Source organism: Rhagoletis pomonella, unplaced genomic scaffold (assembly GCF_013731165.1).
Source record: "Rhagoletis pomonella isolate Grant_MI unplaced genomic scaffold, Rhpom_1.0 Rhpom_scaffold_00004, whole genome shotgun sequence".
NCBI classification, from domain to species: Eukaryota; Metazoa; Arthropoda; class Insecta; order Diptera; family Tephritidae; genus Rhagoletis; species Rhagoletis pomonella.
Window position 1 is genome coordinate 75,883,345 of NW_023458558.1, and position 18,001 is coordinate 75,901,345.

The 18,001-nt window shown below is 32.7% G+C and overlaps 1 protein-coding gene across 1 annotated transcript in view; it reads right to left on the reverse strand.

The window, feature by feature from the left end:
• The window catches only part of LOC118738082, a gene marked incomplete at its 5' end in the record, with an annotated part of 312,005 nt that overhangs the window by 73,667 nt on the left and 220,337 nt on the right, over window positions 1-18,001 (reverse strand). Inside the window, 1 exon segment of the mRNA XM_036469005.1 lies at window positions 7,282-7,393. Coding sequence (XP_036324898.1) covers window positions 7,282-7,393 — 112 coding nt within the window.

The following is an 18,001-nucleotide window of genomic DNA, read 5'->3' on the forward strand; positions in this document are numbered from 1 at the left end:
AAAAAATAAAACTTAAAACGTAACGATTATTTTCCGAGCAAAAAATAAAACTCAGTTAATAACGATTAAAAAGTGATTTTTATAATAAAACTTATAACCGTTACGGTCCCTGCTTTATCTATTCACGTAGATGAGATGTGATGACGGTGATAAGATGTGACGTGATTTTACGTCATAAATAGGATGTCATGTCATGTGCTGTCATATCCTGTGATGTCATGTCATATGATGTCATACCATATGATGTCATATCATGTGAAGCCACGTTATGTAATGCGATGTCATGTCATACGATGTCATATCGTGTGCTGTCAAGTCATGTGATGTCATACTATATAATGTGATGTCATATCATATGATGTCATGTCACGTGATATCGTGTGATGTGATATCATATTATGTGATGTAATATAATGTGATGTCTCATCATATCATGTGATATAATGTGATGTGATGTCATGTTATGTGATCGCATTCCATGTTCCGATTATTAAATCGGTAACCCTGTCGATAACTGTTGCAATAAAAATACCGATAACAATATCCATAAACATATAGAAAAATGCAACGATTACAAAATCGATTTATTCATCGATATATAACAATCATCAGTATCAATTATTATACATATCGATTACAATGTAAATGAATAAAAAGATAACAAAATCAATTATTTAATCGATTTTTATACCGATAACAATATCCATTATTGTATCGATAACAATATCGATTATTATATTGGTTATTATATCGATTACAATAGCGGTTATTTAATCAATAACAGTATCGATAACAATATCGATTATTTTATCGATAGCAATATCGAGTTTTATATCGATAACAATATCGATCTACATCCTCATCCTTTTCTTCATATTTATCTTTATTTTTGCATATTCCTCTTCACCTTTACCTTAGTGTTTAAATTTACTTTGATCTTCGTTTTTGCCTGTACCTCTAGGCATCTTTGTTTTTGTTTTTATTCTCAAACCGCTAAACCGCTGAGAACTACTTCCATGTGCATTATTCCCATTGAATTTGGCAATTTACTCCCAACCAACCAACTGCCGCTAAAGAAGATTCACTTCATAAATTCAAGAAATGTTCTTACCCTTTCAGTTACCCTAATTCTGATGTATCTGTCATTGTCTTCATTTTCGTCTTTATCTTCACTTTTGCCTTCTTTTTTTTTTACTTGGTCGTTATCATTTATTTCTTCATCTTCATGTTTATCTTTATTTCAAAGCTTAATTTCAAATGTGTAGTGAAACAACAGGCGAAACATGTCAAATTGAACATATTGCAGCAACATGTATACACAATTCGAAAATGTTTAAACGACGGTTTTGGCCGTAATTTTCAATCAATCGTAAAACCATAAAAACTCTCTTTGAAATCGGTTCGGTAGAATCGCCAAACGAACGGAGACAAAATTTATGTTAGCGTATTAATATATAGATACTAAACAATACATAAAAATATGCATTTTTGATTTAAGTCATTCGTCATTTCCGGGAACAAATCTAGAATACCGACCGTTCAGCTATGCAAAAACGAAAAATGCAGATCAATAGAACTTTTTATGATCATTTCAAACATGCCAAAACGATTTGGCGCAAGTAAAAAATGAAGAGGTTCTAGAAGGTTAAAGTTCAGTTTTTAATAATAATAATAGATTGGTGCTTACACATATGTTAGTGTTTGGCCGAGCTTCTCCTCCGATTTGTGGCATCCGCCTTTAAGTTGTCACACAAAGCGGAGGGACCTAAAGTTTTACGCCGACTCCGAACAGCGATTGTATTTTTATGAGAAGCTGTTTTTCATGGCAGAAATACACTCGGAGGTTTGCCATTGCCTGCCGAAGTTCAGTTTTTAGATATTTTAAATATGAATATCTTATGAACTTTATAACCGATTAAAAAGCTAATGACGTCACCATAAAGGTAATTAATTTGTTCTTCAGCTGATGTACATAATTTATAGCTTTTTATATTTTTAACCCAAAACCACTAAAAAACGAACAAATATTATTTTTTCATGAAATAACCTTTTTTGAAAAAACTGCATAATTAATGGAAAAGAATTTTATATTATTTAGAAAGTACAAGTTATTATCTTTAATTCGATATTACATATTTTATCATGATCTACTTTTGGGTTTCAACAATTTAGTGATAATAAAAAATACAAATAAACCACTTATATCTTCTTTTTTTACCTGCGCCAAATAAATTTGGTATCGTCAATGTTATTGCGGGTTGGTAACATTTTATTTTTAATATTTTTATTGAGCTTTGTACCACGATTGTTTATTAGGAAAAAATTTAAAAAGCAACAAAGTCTAAGCGGTAGAAGTTATAGCACTATTTTGGAGATCGCCACATCTCCTCATCAGACTTCTTTTTTCTAGAATTCAGCAGGGATCGAACCTGCGTATTCAATGTTCAAAGTCAGAAGCGTTAACCACTGAGCTATGTACATCCCGTAAACTCTTGTTGCTAATTCATTTTCCTTATTCAACCAACTACTATCAAGTGCAGCTGATTTGCCGCTATTTAAACTCGACAGCGTGGTTGTTGTCAATTCTATACATCCATTTGCTTATTTGCTTTTTTGTATAGTTTCAGGCAGGCTCTTCCTAAACTATGTATTTGTCAATGTTATTGTGGCTTGTTAACATTTTATTTTTAATATTTTTATTGAGCTTTGTACCACGATTGTTTATTAGGAAAAATTGAAAAAAATTGGTATCGTTGAAATCAGCGTAAAAAGTTCTATCAATCGGCATTTTTGGTTATTTTATAGCTAAACGGTCGCTATTCTACACTTGTTATAGAAAATTACGCAAAAGGAAGGTGACGCCAACGAATATTTAGTATGAAGAATTTTTGGTTTTACTGCTAATATCACTAGAAACTATAGAGTAAGCAACATTCTGAACAAGTAAAGGAGCCGATTTTATGTGTGGGAGCGAGAAGACTGTTTTATTACAAAACCTTTCCATTATTGAATCATGATGAAAAACTATCAAATCTCGTCCAATTCAACGACAAGAATTCTGCCTGAATTTAGTAATCAAAAAGACAAATATACCACATTGTAGAGGAAGAAACTCTCTACAAAATTGCAGTGCAAAGTATAACGCCGCGATGTATCACTTTCGCGTAATCCATTGGTAAAGCCAATAGTTTATTTCTTTTGTATGAAATATGAGCAGGGAATGTTACTCATACTCCATGTACGAGTATTCATGTGTTCGATCAAACTTAAAGGAAGGCGATAACGATTAATTACGCGAAAAGGATTAGTCGTAGCGTAGTAATTATCTCTGCAAATATGTAGAGAATTTCTTCCTCTACAACGTGGTATCTTTATCATTTCGTTAAATTCATTTGGTTTGATGCAGAATGCGTTGAATTTGACAAAATTTGTTAGTTTTTCATTAATTAAAAAATTTTAAATATATCATTATCGGACCAAGTTTAAAAGTTGCAGAATCTAGTAACATGTCCCTCATACTGCCGCATTTGTCTGATTAGAAATTGCATCTGTAACTTTTCCATATTGTTTACTTTTAGGTCCCACTGCTTTTCATTTAGAGAATTCTGGCGATGAAAATTTAACGAACGGATTGTCTGAATCCTCTCTGGATTGGTAGTATAACATAAAAAATTATGAGAAATATCGGAAATGGTGTCCTAAATGGGCTAGAATGTCCCATATGAGGGATGTTTTCAAGATATATTTTAGGTAAATGAAAACATGGAAATGTTAGTAATTTTAAATAATCTTTGTTTTACTTAGTACTTAAATTTAAAAATTGAGGCATTGCATTTATAAAAAGTAAAGTTTCTGCCTTTTCAGGTTCAAGCCTGTTTCTTAAAGCATCGTAAATCAAACCTGCGCTACTGAATAAGTGCTCTCTCGGAACACTTATTGATGGAGGCGACAAATATAATATTATGCGTACGTAACTTGACAAAATTTTAAATTCGTTTCGATTGACGCCTCACCAGTTAAGAGGACTTTCAGCTATATTTTTTCTTTTTTTATTGCGGTACAAGCTCCGCACTTATTATTGCGAATGCGAATGTTAAAATTAATCCATACATACATAAGTATATTTTGGCAAACCCCTCTAATGTCACCGAAGATAGACTGCATGCTAACAGCAGCCAAGAAACACAATGCGCACAGTACATTTACTTCGTGTGCGAGATATCGTTGTCTGTAAACAATATCAATAAAAATATTTTTCAATCAATATATGTGCTCAATGCAGCTTTAATACCTTTTTTGTACTTATTGTTTTGGGTCTTCCTCGTAAACACGTTGAACACGGTCAATTACGATCAGTGCATTGGATCGAGATGAATGCGTCATTATTTCACCCTAAATGGATTAAAAAGGATAACTACAAACTAGAATCTGAGTTTTGATTTCTTACCTGTATGTATTGCTAAAAAAAAATGTAAAACTCAGTAATGAACTATTCTGACTTTCTTGTTACGCCTTATTCCATTTTATTCTATGCGACTTATTCCGACTAATTCTCTTCTATTCCCTAAATATTGATATTCCACATTATTCCGACAAATTCGGAGTGTCAATAATATGGCCGGTGAAGCGTACGGTAAAATATAAATATAAATTGATTTGACTTTGATTCAGTTGTAATATTTATATTTAAATACAACTACTTAGCTCGCCAGCTAGAAAAGAAACTAACGTTTTGCGGGCAGTGTGCTTTCTGGCCAATTTTCTTATCAGGAAAAGGCAATAAAACATTTCGATTCCTGGCCATTTTTCGTATCCGGAAAGCATAAAGGGGGAAATAACTACAGTGGAATCTCTGTAATTCGTAGGCTCAATAAGTCAAAAATCGCCATAATTCGTAATAAAGTTCGCAAAAACACTAAGAGCAGAACAATGAAAAGGCAAGGCATTTTGAAGAAACGAAAACGCCAGTAATATTTGTCTTGAATACTGTACATAATTTGCAAATTAGAAAAGAAAGCGGAAATAGCTTATGACCGTTACTTTTGCTTTTGTGTTGTCTAGAAAGGTCTTGAACTTGGAGTTTTAGTTGTTAATATCTTACAACTCGTAATGACCAATATGTATGAAAGTGTATGTTCTTGCAGTAAAAAAAAGTAAAGATAAAATATGCCTATAACTCGTAGTTCCTCTCTCTGAAAACCGCGATTACTTGTAATATTTTAGTGGTCCCTTGGATTACGAGATGTCGTTACAGTTTTGAACACTGATGTACATTTTAGTTTCCCAAATCGACGTACATAAGGGTGGTCCATAAAAATTAAATGAACGATTTCTTTCGGTCTCACCTCTCAATCGGTAATAGCACGGTCACAGCTATCACGTATAAATTTTGGTCCCGATTGGAAACGATTAAGGCATGTCGCACAGGGGGGCAAAGTACAGTAAAATAATTTTTTTTTTTTCGTCTAATACCAAAAATCGATACTACCACAGTCGATAGTGGTCCCGATTGGAGTCGGTTAACGCGTGTCGCAAAGAAAAGATGGGCTTTTCAACAAAATACCGTCGCTTTTTATGTAACAACCCAAAAATACATGTATTTTTAGTCAAAATTTTATTAAGGATCTTTTATAAATCAAACATAAATAATAAGATAAAAAATACTTAAAGAAACTTAAAAAGCTGAAGCATATTCTTTATAAGTGATTTGGGCTACATAAATATGTGAGGTTAAAGCCTGGCAACCCTATTTCTTTTTTAAAGAAACAATGGCGTATCATGGCAGTCTAGCAGCGAGTCGAGTACGAGCCGGTAGCTGAGACGGTTGTGTTTTGTGAAATCAAATAGTTTGCATTAATTCTTTACCTAAATGCTCAATTCATTTAATTCATTATTCGCCTAAATATTTAATTCCAATCTAATTATTTAAATTCATTTCTGTGCACTCAAAACTATTTGAATCGTAAATAAAACAAAACCTGTACGTTTCTGTGAACTTGAAACTAATTAAACAAACAATAAACCTATAAATATGAGCCAATGAAAGTTTTATTATTTAAAATTATTTTAGACCAAGGCGAAGTTTAATTTTAAATAATGAAGTAGCAATTTATGTCGTTTTCCTCTTTTACATGAAATTACCCTTTTTCGAAATGAAATCTACTAAGGCTTTAGGAATAATATACCCTGTGGGGAAGCGCACTAGTGCCGAACTGATCCGATACTAAAATCGACTGACGATAAAAGAATTTTGATATATTGGATGTTCCCTTGGTAACGATTAAATTTTTTATTTTATTTTTATTTTTTTAAATAAATGACTCGTTCGAAATAAAGTAGACTCTAAAGTTAAAAACAGGTTACTGACATAACTTTCAATGGGATATCTGTCAAAAAAGCTGCTTTTTACTTTAAAGCGACATGTATTTTCAATTTGATATTTTTGGACTTAGCAAATTTGCGTATCACTGAACAGAAACGGTTAGAAATGCAATTGGTACTTAGTTAGATCTTTTGAGTGGATGGATGATCGACCTATCTCGGCAGCCACTTCGAAAACGCCCTATCTCAGAAAACTTTTCAAGAACGCCCTACTTCAGAATTTGATTGAAGAACTCCCTATTTCAGAATTTGATTGAAAACGCCCTATTTCAGAATTTGGTTGAAGACCGCCCTATCTCAACTGCTGATTCAAAAACGTCCTATGTCAGCACATTTTCGATGTATTTTCAGTTGAGATAGAGCGTTCTTCAACCAAATTCTGAGATAGTTTGCTTTTCAATAAGATTCTGCAAAAGGGCGTTCTGCAATCAAATTCTGAAATATGGCGTTCTTGAAAAGTTCTCTGAGATAGGGCGTTTTCGAACTGGCTGCCGAGATAGGTTGATCTTCCTCTCAGGTGACGATATGTTCTTGGTTGCATCAAAAAATATTTTTTTTAGCAAAAGTAGACATAGCAGCAACTTTTCACTCTTAACTAGCGTTATGTAGTTTTAAAAAGTAAAATAAAGTAGTTTTTTTAAGTGCCATATTTCGCTGCTTTAGAACAAATTACTATCGAACTGATTTGCCTTTGGCGATAAATATCTAGTACGGAACTAGAAATATGTTCACTAGTTCAGGGGGCCTACTCTGTAATGCGATGCGAATGATAATTGCAATGCGATAGGCAATCGCCCCAACTTACGATGTATTTGCCTATCGCATCGCATTGCTCTTTCGTATCGCATTACAGTTTGCCACCTTGCAAGGTGCATATGTGTGTATATGATTTTGTCTTACCTGTCTTTTGTGATGGTTTGTGTTGATCTTCCATAGCCGATTCAAAGAACCGCTTTTTATCGGAAACCGATTTAGGCACTTTTGTTGTTTTGATGTGATCCGGTGAAGGTGGCTGCTTAACAAAGAAAAATATTTATAAGTCTTCAAGAAGTAAATATATTCCAAAAATAATAATAATAATATATAAACAAATATGTGTACCATCTTATTTAATATTTTTCCCAACGCAAACATAAACTTTTAACGTTGGCGTTGTCATCCTATCACATATCGTTATCTAAGCAGAAGGTTTAAGTCATTTTGCGAAATGCGCATTTTAATGTTTTGTTAGTTTGCTCTCAGATTCAAACCCAGAACACAAAAAATACGGGGTTTGTTGCCTTCTTTAATTTAAAAAGTTGTATTCTTCTCCGCCATGTCGAATTCTAGATTTGTCAATTGTTGGTAATTTTGCTTTAATGATGAAGACAAAGTTTTTTTGATAGACTTTGGACAACTGACGGTGCTATTTATAGCAAATGAATTGAATTTCGATAATTCTTTCTGTTCTTGAATTAGAGCAAAAAATAATAAAAATAAATTCGTTTTGTTTACTATATGGTATTTAATTAACTTATAACAGATGATTCCGAGAATAGCTTTCAATCGAGTGTAAAATGAGCAATGTTTTCATCAAGCAAACAACGACTGAGCATACAGTCATATGAAAACAATAGGGACATGACATTTGGACCAGTTTTAGCAATTTTTCTTTTGTTTTGTTTAATGTTTATTAATTGTCTATAAAAGTCGATCTAATTATTTATGTATTTTTTGCTAGCGATTTTAAATTTTGGAACACAAATTATTAAAAAAAAAACTGAAACATAATTTTGTTTGATCGATCACAGAGAGGTATCGTCTAGAAATTTTTATCAAGAACGAGTTCAGCTCAAAAAAAAATTACCAAACAACACCACTCTGTAACTATTAAAATGCACAAATCTGTTCAAATGCACGAAGCGCGTGATATGGCTTTGATTCAAAATGAACATTTGAAAACACACTTAGAGGACAAATCTGGCTAAGGTAGTAAAAAGTCTTCAGTAAGACAAACGAAGGACAGATGGCAAGATACCGTGGAAACACAATGCCGGCGAACGGCGAACTCACCACAGCGAAATTACCGCTGTCAAAATTAGAACACCTGCCGGCATATGAAATTGAACACAGCCAAAGCGAAATGCGAAGTTCGCTCGGCGGCGTTTCGTGGCGATAGATTTATTTTCATCGCTCTGCTGGGCGATGGCGGCAGTACATGCCAAAGGTGGCCGTATGTTTTTTAACTTTCAAAGATTTAAAAGAAAACAGCATGTAACACGAATTATTTTTGGTGGTTGAAAAATACAGTGATCGATTCGTTAAATCTGGCTTAAAATAAAATCATTTATAATTATTCCCCCTTGCCTTATTTGTATATTTGTTACCATTTCATCATTTCTAAATATGGTTTAGTTTTTCAAAATATGGTCACCTAACCTATAAGTGCGACGAAATGGTATCAGCTGTTTTCGCAGCCGCTCTAATTCTGTTAAAGTAGGCGAAATAGCAGGGCGAACGGTGACCGACGGCATCGCCCAATTCGGCGAACTTCGCCCTTCGCCGGGTATTGTGTTTCAAGCAATAGTTCGAAAGACTTTTGTTATTCTAGCACAATAGTCTTAGAAAAAAAGCTCTCTCATTCACCAATTGTGGTGAAGGTTAAAAACTATTTTGAGAGAAAGCACTTGCATATCATTTAGCATGCGTCGCTCCAAGGGTCACAAGAGCCGAGTTCGAGTTTTGGGCGGCGGAATATTGTTTCTTGTTTTTTATTTAATTTTTGTCCTTTTTTAATTAAATCTAAAGAAAAAAATTTTAATTTAATCTCATTAAATTTTTAAAAATGTTTTTTTTTGCTTTATTTTCATTGTTCCCTTTTTAATTTAAATTTCTTTTATTTATTATTTTTGACTGTTTTAAAAGGAAAAATATGTATGTTGTTTTAATTAAGTTAATTAAGAAAAAAATGAATGTTAAAAGGTGAACAGCATAAGCCCAAGACCTCATCGTTAGTAGATCTTTCAATTAGTCTTTCGATATGCAGTAAAGAGCTTTCAAGATATATGACAGAATTGAAAATTGTCTTGCGAAAGACTCTTTCGAAAAACTGTGGTGAGCTGAAAGGCAGTTGCGAAAATTGTCCTGTTACATGTTGTCGCTGAAGCTGAGTAGACTATTTGTTCGCTTTGAGGACAGTCCGGGTTTGAATCCTATTAAACGAAACATATATAATAATTTTAAATTTTTTTCTGTTTAATTAATAAACATTAAAGTAGCCAAAACAGGTCAAAATGTTGTGTCCCTACTTTTTTACATGACTGTACATATGTATATAACCGTCATTTATTTTATTCTTCTAACTTTTCTTTGAAACTTTATTCCTCATATACGAACGCAACAACTCTTAAAAGGAAGCAGTGCAGCAGCTTTTCATTTATCACCAAAGCCATCTTCTGTCGGTTTTATAGCTTCAATGCATTTTCCATTCGCTAAATAGGAAGAAGGAGAAAACGACGGTAATCTGCTCTGCATTCACTAGTGATACAGGTGATATATTTATTGCAAAATAAAAATAAAAGGAAACTAATAATGGAAACTACTCATCCCTCCTTTAGCCCAGTTTTTTCATCACTCAACACGAATTGTAGAAGAACGTGCATACATATATTTACATAAGTATGGACGTCATTCGCAGGTGGGTAGCAGTGGTGGTGTTAATAGTGTTGTTGTTGATGATAGTGGCGACGACACTACGCTTTTTTCGAACAACAGCATTACATCATTAACTCGAAATCCAGTGAAAAGGTGGTATTAAGCCACAACTGCAACAAAACACTACACTTTCGCCCTGATGTACATATGTAGATAGGAAATGCAGCGTTGTTCGACCCGAGATCAAGTAACATAGAGCTCATGAGTGCTGAGTTGAAGCAGGTTGGTCACCTGAGCATCTACAGCTGTATGGTAGGACAATGTGTAATTAATATTACATAAAATTCCCCATCACCAATTAAAGACGAGCCAATATAGCGTTTTATTTGTCAAACAAACAAGTTGATTAAAATCTATTGATTCAACGTGAAAGAGGAGAATCTTTAAAGAAAGCACAACGCACATAAGACTTGAAGATAACAAAAACCAAATGAAATATTTTTAAACCACTTCCACACACACTTTAATAGAGAAAGTGCATACATAAACACATATTCGTTAAAACATACATACATACTTTTGCACCTTTGAATTTTAAGTATTTGTGCAAATGTTTAATTAGCCGTTATGAACAATGGTACCAATTCACAAATAATCCCACTGCTTTTCGTTTCTTCTCTCTTTGATTAAAATAACAAAAGAATATTTCCTATAGAGGGTTAAACTACTTAAAGCTTTTGAAAAAAAAAATCAGGTAGATGGCGCTACACAAATTATATTTACGATAATCTATTACGACTTTTAATTAAAATATATGTATGTACGTTAATTCATGACACCACGTATATGCGTGATAAAATAATGATAAGATAGGAAGCACTTCACTATTATTTAGTCAGACGTGATAAGATAGAAAGGAAAGATAAGCACTACATACATACGTACATCATATACCATGTTTATATGATTCTTTAATTCGTTCTAAGTCAAAGCATGTTATTTGGAAACACACATGTAAACACATTCTTAAATCGAATTGAAACTTTTAACCGTGCCACCATAAATCATATTTTGAATGCGAGTTAAGAGTTGTTGAATCGCGTTAAGAGTGTATATAAACACGGGATTAGCCCATACGGTTGTTTCATGCAACTATGTGTGAAGTAAAACATTTAAATAGTTCTAGAAATTACATTTAGGCTAAGCTTTATTATACAATTATTAGCTAAGATCCTTTTTTCATGACTATTTGAGTCTTTAATTATTATTTTCAATGTTCATAAGTTTGTAAAAATAAAGAAAAATGCTTATGAAACGTGTCAGCTGGTTGATGGTGTTTTTCTAAATTTAATTAAGTAGGTACTTACTAATTATAAAGTTAGAGGAGAAAACTAGATTTAAATATAAAGAAAAATATGTGTATACCATTTTATTTAGTGAGCCCAGTATCTCTTGGAACCTACCAAATAATACACAGCACGCGCCTCTACGTACTCAGCTAGAGCTAAAATCATCAACGCTAAAATACCAAGTGGTGGGGGATTTGGCTTCAGTTGGAATTTCCAATTGGCATTCACACAAGAGAGAAACGATTGGCTTTTTTGGAATTGGTTAAAACCCGGTAACAACGCCAATCAAGAAGGTGGACTTATGTAATTACATAAGTATCTATTACTTCTTATTTGACGTAACGCCTGTTTATTTAAAAAAAAATATTCCTTTATTTTACTTTGAAGTATATCGTCGCTGGAATAATAAAGTAGTGTAACATGGAAAGTATAGTTTTGAGAAAAACGAATTAGAAGTTTTTATAATCCAATCGACCAAGTTTAAACTTTAATTGAGCGCTTCTTATTCAAAATACTTATTCTCATTATAAGTACACCATACTTTTTATTGATTCCTTAGCTGTTAATTCACTAAAAAAGTTTACCATGCTTACCTTTAAATACCATTTGAGTCCATTTTTCTGAAAGCATCTGCTTATACACTATTTTATCTTTGAACTTTTTTATATGAAATCATTGTACACTATTTTATTTGTTTGCATACGCAGAAAGATTAATTGATGTATGTCGATACTACGCTATTTTTTATTTAAATTTTGAAGCTGTTTGTGAAAGTTAGCAGCAATATAATGAAGTAAAATACTCTACAATTATTTTAATATTAAAAAAATTTCTTTGGGATTTTCTTAATAATAGTCCAAGTGCACCATACACTATTTGTAAACAGTTGTAGTACCTACACTGTTATTATAACATTTTGTTTTTAGCGAATAAGTTCGCGATTCAAAAAGATATTTAAGAAAACTAATAATTTGTCTAATAGATTAAAGGATTGTCTATCCAATGATACGATTATCGAATAATAGTGTATGTGGCATTTACAAAGTTTCTTTATTCCAACGACAATAAGTACCATGTACATAGAAGTATGTGTGTATGTACTTTTAGATTGCCAATTTGGATGAGAAACCTTTACAATTATCGATTTCAACTAGCGTAATCGTTGTCCGGATGCGGAGAATTATCAGAAAACATCACTTGAACTGCGGTGGACTTGGGCGAGCCTAATATATTGACCAAAAATTGTCATCTTTCACACAGATTGTTTTTAGAGCATAATGAACCATGTTTTTGCTATTATTAATCAAAATTCTAAAAAAGCGGATTTTCGGCCCAGGCTATTAAAGCTTAAACAGAGGATTAACTCGGACTTAATCCGGATCAACTGCAATTAATTCCCGAGTTGTTCCGGATCAACGCTGCCGTCTGTTTATGATTTTAAATATGTACGTATGATGGAATGTAGGTTGGACTAAAAAAAAAAAGAACAAAACAAATTTTACGAAACAAAATTAATTAAAAAAACTTTACTTTATCGCCTCATAAAACATCGTTCACTTCAAATCTGAACGAATAAATTGTGTTGTTTTTTTCTAATAAATATTCAGCAAATAAAACTTAATGAAGGTTAAGAAAGGGCAACATGAATCTTTGGGCATCCCTTTCTTGGTAAAAACATTTTAAGCAACCTACAGAGTGGTCATGAGCATTAAACTTGATCTTATAACATATCATTAAATCAGTTTTATCATTTCCTCTTATTACATATGTTTTAAATGGTAGCCAAGTATTTTTAGAATGGTTGGAATCAGGGTGATTTCATGTTTTAAAGTAAGAGCTGGATTTCATTGAATTCACACTGTTGACTTCATATCGATTCATAGCTACCTATGTGTAATAAATACTTATTGAACCTATTGAGAACTTTACCGAAGTCCGAAAATGTCCAGAATGTAAAAACATTTTCTGAAATTACTTACCCCAGCGGATTTCTGTCTGTATTGTCAATTCTGGCGGTCGAAAAAAATTGGTTAAAAAAGCTCTTTTTTTCTGACGCAGATATGTAATTTATAATAATAACAAATAAGAAAGTCTAAGTTCGGGCGGAGCCGAACAATAAATACCCGGTACACGTATTAAATATATGTTTTCCACCTTTCCGAAAGCTACCGCTACATGATAAGCCGGGGTGTACAAATTTTAAGTAAATTAGCGTCCTTAGATTTCGAAATTTTGAAGTTTCAAGCAGTTCTGAAATTTACCGTTATATGAAAAGCGGCCTCAATTTTAGTCCACTTTCAATAATTTTCAACGTTTTGCTTTTATGTGGCAAGCACAATAACCATACCGAGTTTGGTACAAATTGGAAGAACAGTTACCGAGATACATATATGTGATCATAAGTGGGCGGTGCCACGCCCATTTTTCAAAATTTTATCACAAACGTATTTCTTGGTTAAGAGTTGTTGCAAGCATCAATTTTGAATAAATTAGCTTTAATATTTACTGATTTTTCGAAGATTTTGTATTTCTCTAAATTACCGTTATATGGGATGTGGGCGTGGTTATTGTCCGATTTTAAAAATGTTCGGCCATTTAGTATGTTGTGCGAAGGCCAACAACTGTGCCTAGTTTGGAAGAAATTGGTGCTGCGGTTACCAAGATATACACATGTAACCATAAGTGGACGTGGCTACGCCCATTTTCCGAAAATTTATAATATTCTTATTTTTCGTCTAAAACTTATTGTAAATATCAATTGTGAGTGAATAACCTCCAGTAGTTACTAAAATATCGCAGTTTTCGTATTTCTGTAAATTACCGTTATATGGGAAGTGGGCGTGGTTACAGTCCGATTTCGCCCATTTTCAATACCAACCTACCTTGGATAAATAGAAACCTACATAAAAAATTTCGTTGAGATATCTCAATTTTTGCTCGAGTTATCGTGTACACGGACGGACGGGCAGACGGACAGACGGACGGACAGACAGACATGGCTTAATCGATTTCTCTTTTCATTCTGATCATTTATGTATACATTTATCTATATCTATCTCGATTCGTTTTGGCTGTTACAAACAACCGTTATGTGAACAAAATTAATATACCCTTGTGCACAAGTGCGCTCGGGTATAAAAAAATGTATATGTATGTGTGTACATATTTAAGAAAGACTTCCTAATAAAAACCTAAATAAAATTGTTTCATACAAAAAACATAAAATGGCTATCCATTAGACCCCTCTTTTCAAGGTCCTCGCTGGTGGTGTACGAGATTTCTCAATAGGGCATCGTCTGAAAATTACAAAAATTTGTTTCTTATTTTTCGCTAACTTTAAAGGGACTACAGAGATATATTTCAAATCTGTCTTATTTATGTCAAGATTCTATTTCACATTCCAGATTTCGACAATTTGGATCCAGCATTTGAGGAAAAATCGTTTTGCCCATTTGAATACCAATGTACTCTGGATAAAGGGCAACCTATCTCAACGAGTTATCGTGTACACGGACGGACGGTTGGACGAACAGACAAGAGATGGCTTAATCGATTTCTCTTTTCATTTTGAGCATTTATGTATACATTTGTCTTTATCTATCTCGATTCGTTTTGGAGGTCACAAACAACCGTTATTCGAACAAAGTTATAATGCCTTTGTACACATGTACGCTCAGGAATAAAAAGTAACGTCTTTCTGTCACTCCCACTTTTAACAGCTGTAACTTCTGAAATACTCTGAATTTCGGAACGGAGATGCGCTTGAAATATCTATAAGTTTAAGTCACTCGGAGCTTTTCTACAAACTATTTCTCTCTTTCTGTGCGAAGATACCGTATCACTATAACGTTTTATGGAACTTTTGCAAGCTTAATACTTAGCTAATTTTTGATCTCGATCACGTCGAATTTTTTTTTTTTAATTTTTCAAATCTGTCGAATAGTTAATTCCATCGCATACATGTATATTAAGTAACCAAATAAAGGGCTAGAAGCATCAAGTTCAAACATTATAATTACGGTGACCATTCGTACCATTTTTGGCGGGACAGTACCGATTTTGAGAAAATTGTGCCGCTGAATATTTCTCAAAAGTCGGGATGTGGAAGTGTCTCAATTTTTCATATTTGTATTGATTATATACCGATTTTCAATGTTTTCTTTTTTAATTTAACAAGAGTCTTCCTGTACTCTGGTCAAAAAACAATTTTTTGTTCAAACGTGGCAGCACTTTCGTTATAACAAAGAACATAGAATATAGTGGAGTCAAAAACATAGCCCGCATCCTCAGTTTCTATGATGTCTGGTTATGTTTTATTCAGTCAAACTAGTACTCTCGCTATATTTTCCTTTTTCATTTCATTCATTGGTTTCTCCTAACACAACAATTTTAATTATTTTATAGTGCTAGTCACGTGCTTATATCATTCTTGTAAATATTTTTTTTTTAAGGTTTTTATAGATATTTGTCAGGTTTTGTTTTGTTTTTATTTTCAACGAAACAATTCTAGCTTGAGTGAAGTTATAAAAATTATTTATTATGGAACGAATTTCCGTCATCCCTTGTCAAATTTGGTTTGGAGACAAACCGGTTTCGGCGTTGTGCCATCTTCAGTGTCATTTTTCGTTCTGCATAATTTTTGTTGGCTGCTCGTATTTATACTCCTTGTTAACTACCTCTTTCTTTTGTTAGGTACGTCTTTTTAGTTTTGCAGTGTTTGCGGTACTCAATAGGTAGATGAATTGTTTTGGCTCGTTTTTGACGGCAGGTAGAAGTCCGTGATTTTTACCCCTTTTGTTTTTGCAGTCGGTGTATTCCCTTCCATATCTGTCCTTAATATTTTGTTGTTGTCATTCTTCTTCTTGTACAGTAGTTTTAGAGGTTCAAACAGTACGTCCGATGCAGTATTTATTTGCTCATTTATTATTTGTCCTTTGAAGGTCTTCTGTTTATATATTTCCATATTTTCTAATAAATTCAATCTTTGTCCTTTATGTTGTACACGTTTGTCTCCAAACCAAATTTGACAAGGGATGACGGAAATTCGTTCCATAATACATCATACACCCACCCTGTCGGAAACAACAACAACCAAAAAGGAAATAAAAATTATTGCTAATTCCGTGAAAAATTCATGGATATGAAAAACATAAGATGCAGTGGCAAAAATATTAATAAAGAAGAGACATTTATTCTTTGGTAACAAAAACCATGTAAATCAAACTCTGTACAAAAATTAGCAAAATTCCACAAATTTTTATCAAAATATTGAGCTTTTTAATTCGATTTTTTAGAAACATTCTGAATAAGCAGTTTTGTAGCCCATTCAAAATAGTCCAAATTTTAATTATCTAGGGCTTACCATTGATTATTGGTAAATTTTGTAAGTGAAAGGTGTTGCTCATTTTTTCCAAACAAAAAAAAAATCGAGCATACTTTGTATGGAAGAAAATGCGCGAACAAAAAATTGTCAAATATAAGCGCTAAATCCAAGCTACTTCGAACTTGCATTTTGTTGTACTAAACATTTATGGGATACAATGCTCAAACAAATTCTAAAAATCGAATTGAAAATGTTTAGAATTTTAGTCAACATTTAAAAATTAAAATCTTAATCTTAAAAATTCGTCGAATTTTTGTAAATGTTCTACAAATTTTGAAATTTTGATTGACGTGTTTTTTTAGATAGTAAATAAAATTTGTTTTCCCTATTTCCATTCTCTCCACCGAATATATTTTGTGTTTACATTTTTTCGATCATTTTTCAAGATTTTTTCTCTTTGTTTTGTCTTAAATAAAACTGTATTCAAATATGTTATCATTTTTTCTAAAAACAAAATTGTATTTTCGGATTCGATGTCTTAGATTTTTGTCCACACGAATGTGGGCACCGTACTTATAATGGTACAACTTTTGCCTAACGAAATGCATTAAAAATGTTTAAACATTTTCAACATACAAAAATCGCTAGAATGCGTAAAGATTTAAAGTTAACGATGCTTATTTGAATAGCAAAAGGTTTTAGTAAAATTAACGCTGGAGTACTATCATTAGTCAATTCCACTAAAATCGTTTGTAATCATATTTTGTAGCCAACCTTCATGTATTCATTCATAGCCTCCGGTGTTTTTACCTTCCTTTTATTAGCTCGGGATGTAACTATGTAATATTGATGCGTCTAAAAGATGTAGCGATTTCTATTCTCAAGTTACATACTTGATGACCGTACGAATGGCAATTATAATAGGGAGGTTCTAGTTTTTTAAACTATAATTTTATTTATTTTTGAGTTATAATTGACTAATTATATAATTTGACTAATAATTACGACACTTTTCCTGCTTATGCTTGGAGATGTAGTGAATATCAAAATCCGTAGATATGTAGGAGTTTATAGGCTGATCTTAAGGCAGATCGCAAAAGTAAAGAACAATTTCAATAGCTAGCGCGTCTAAAATAAATATTTTAAAGAAGCTATATACTATTGAAAGTAGTAAAATTAAAGAAGCATAACTACCAACTGCTGTCCAACGCACTTGGTAGGAACCTCAAAATAGGAAAATCTATTATACCCCACCATATTCAGATACAGTTCTATACACTAGGCTACATATATTTAACCAAAATTGGTTGTTTTC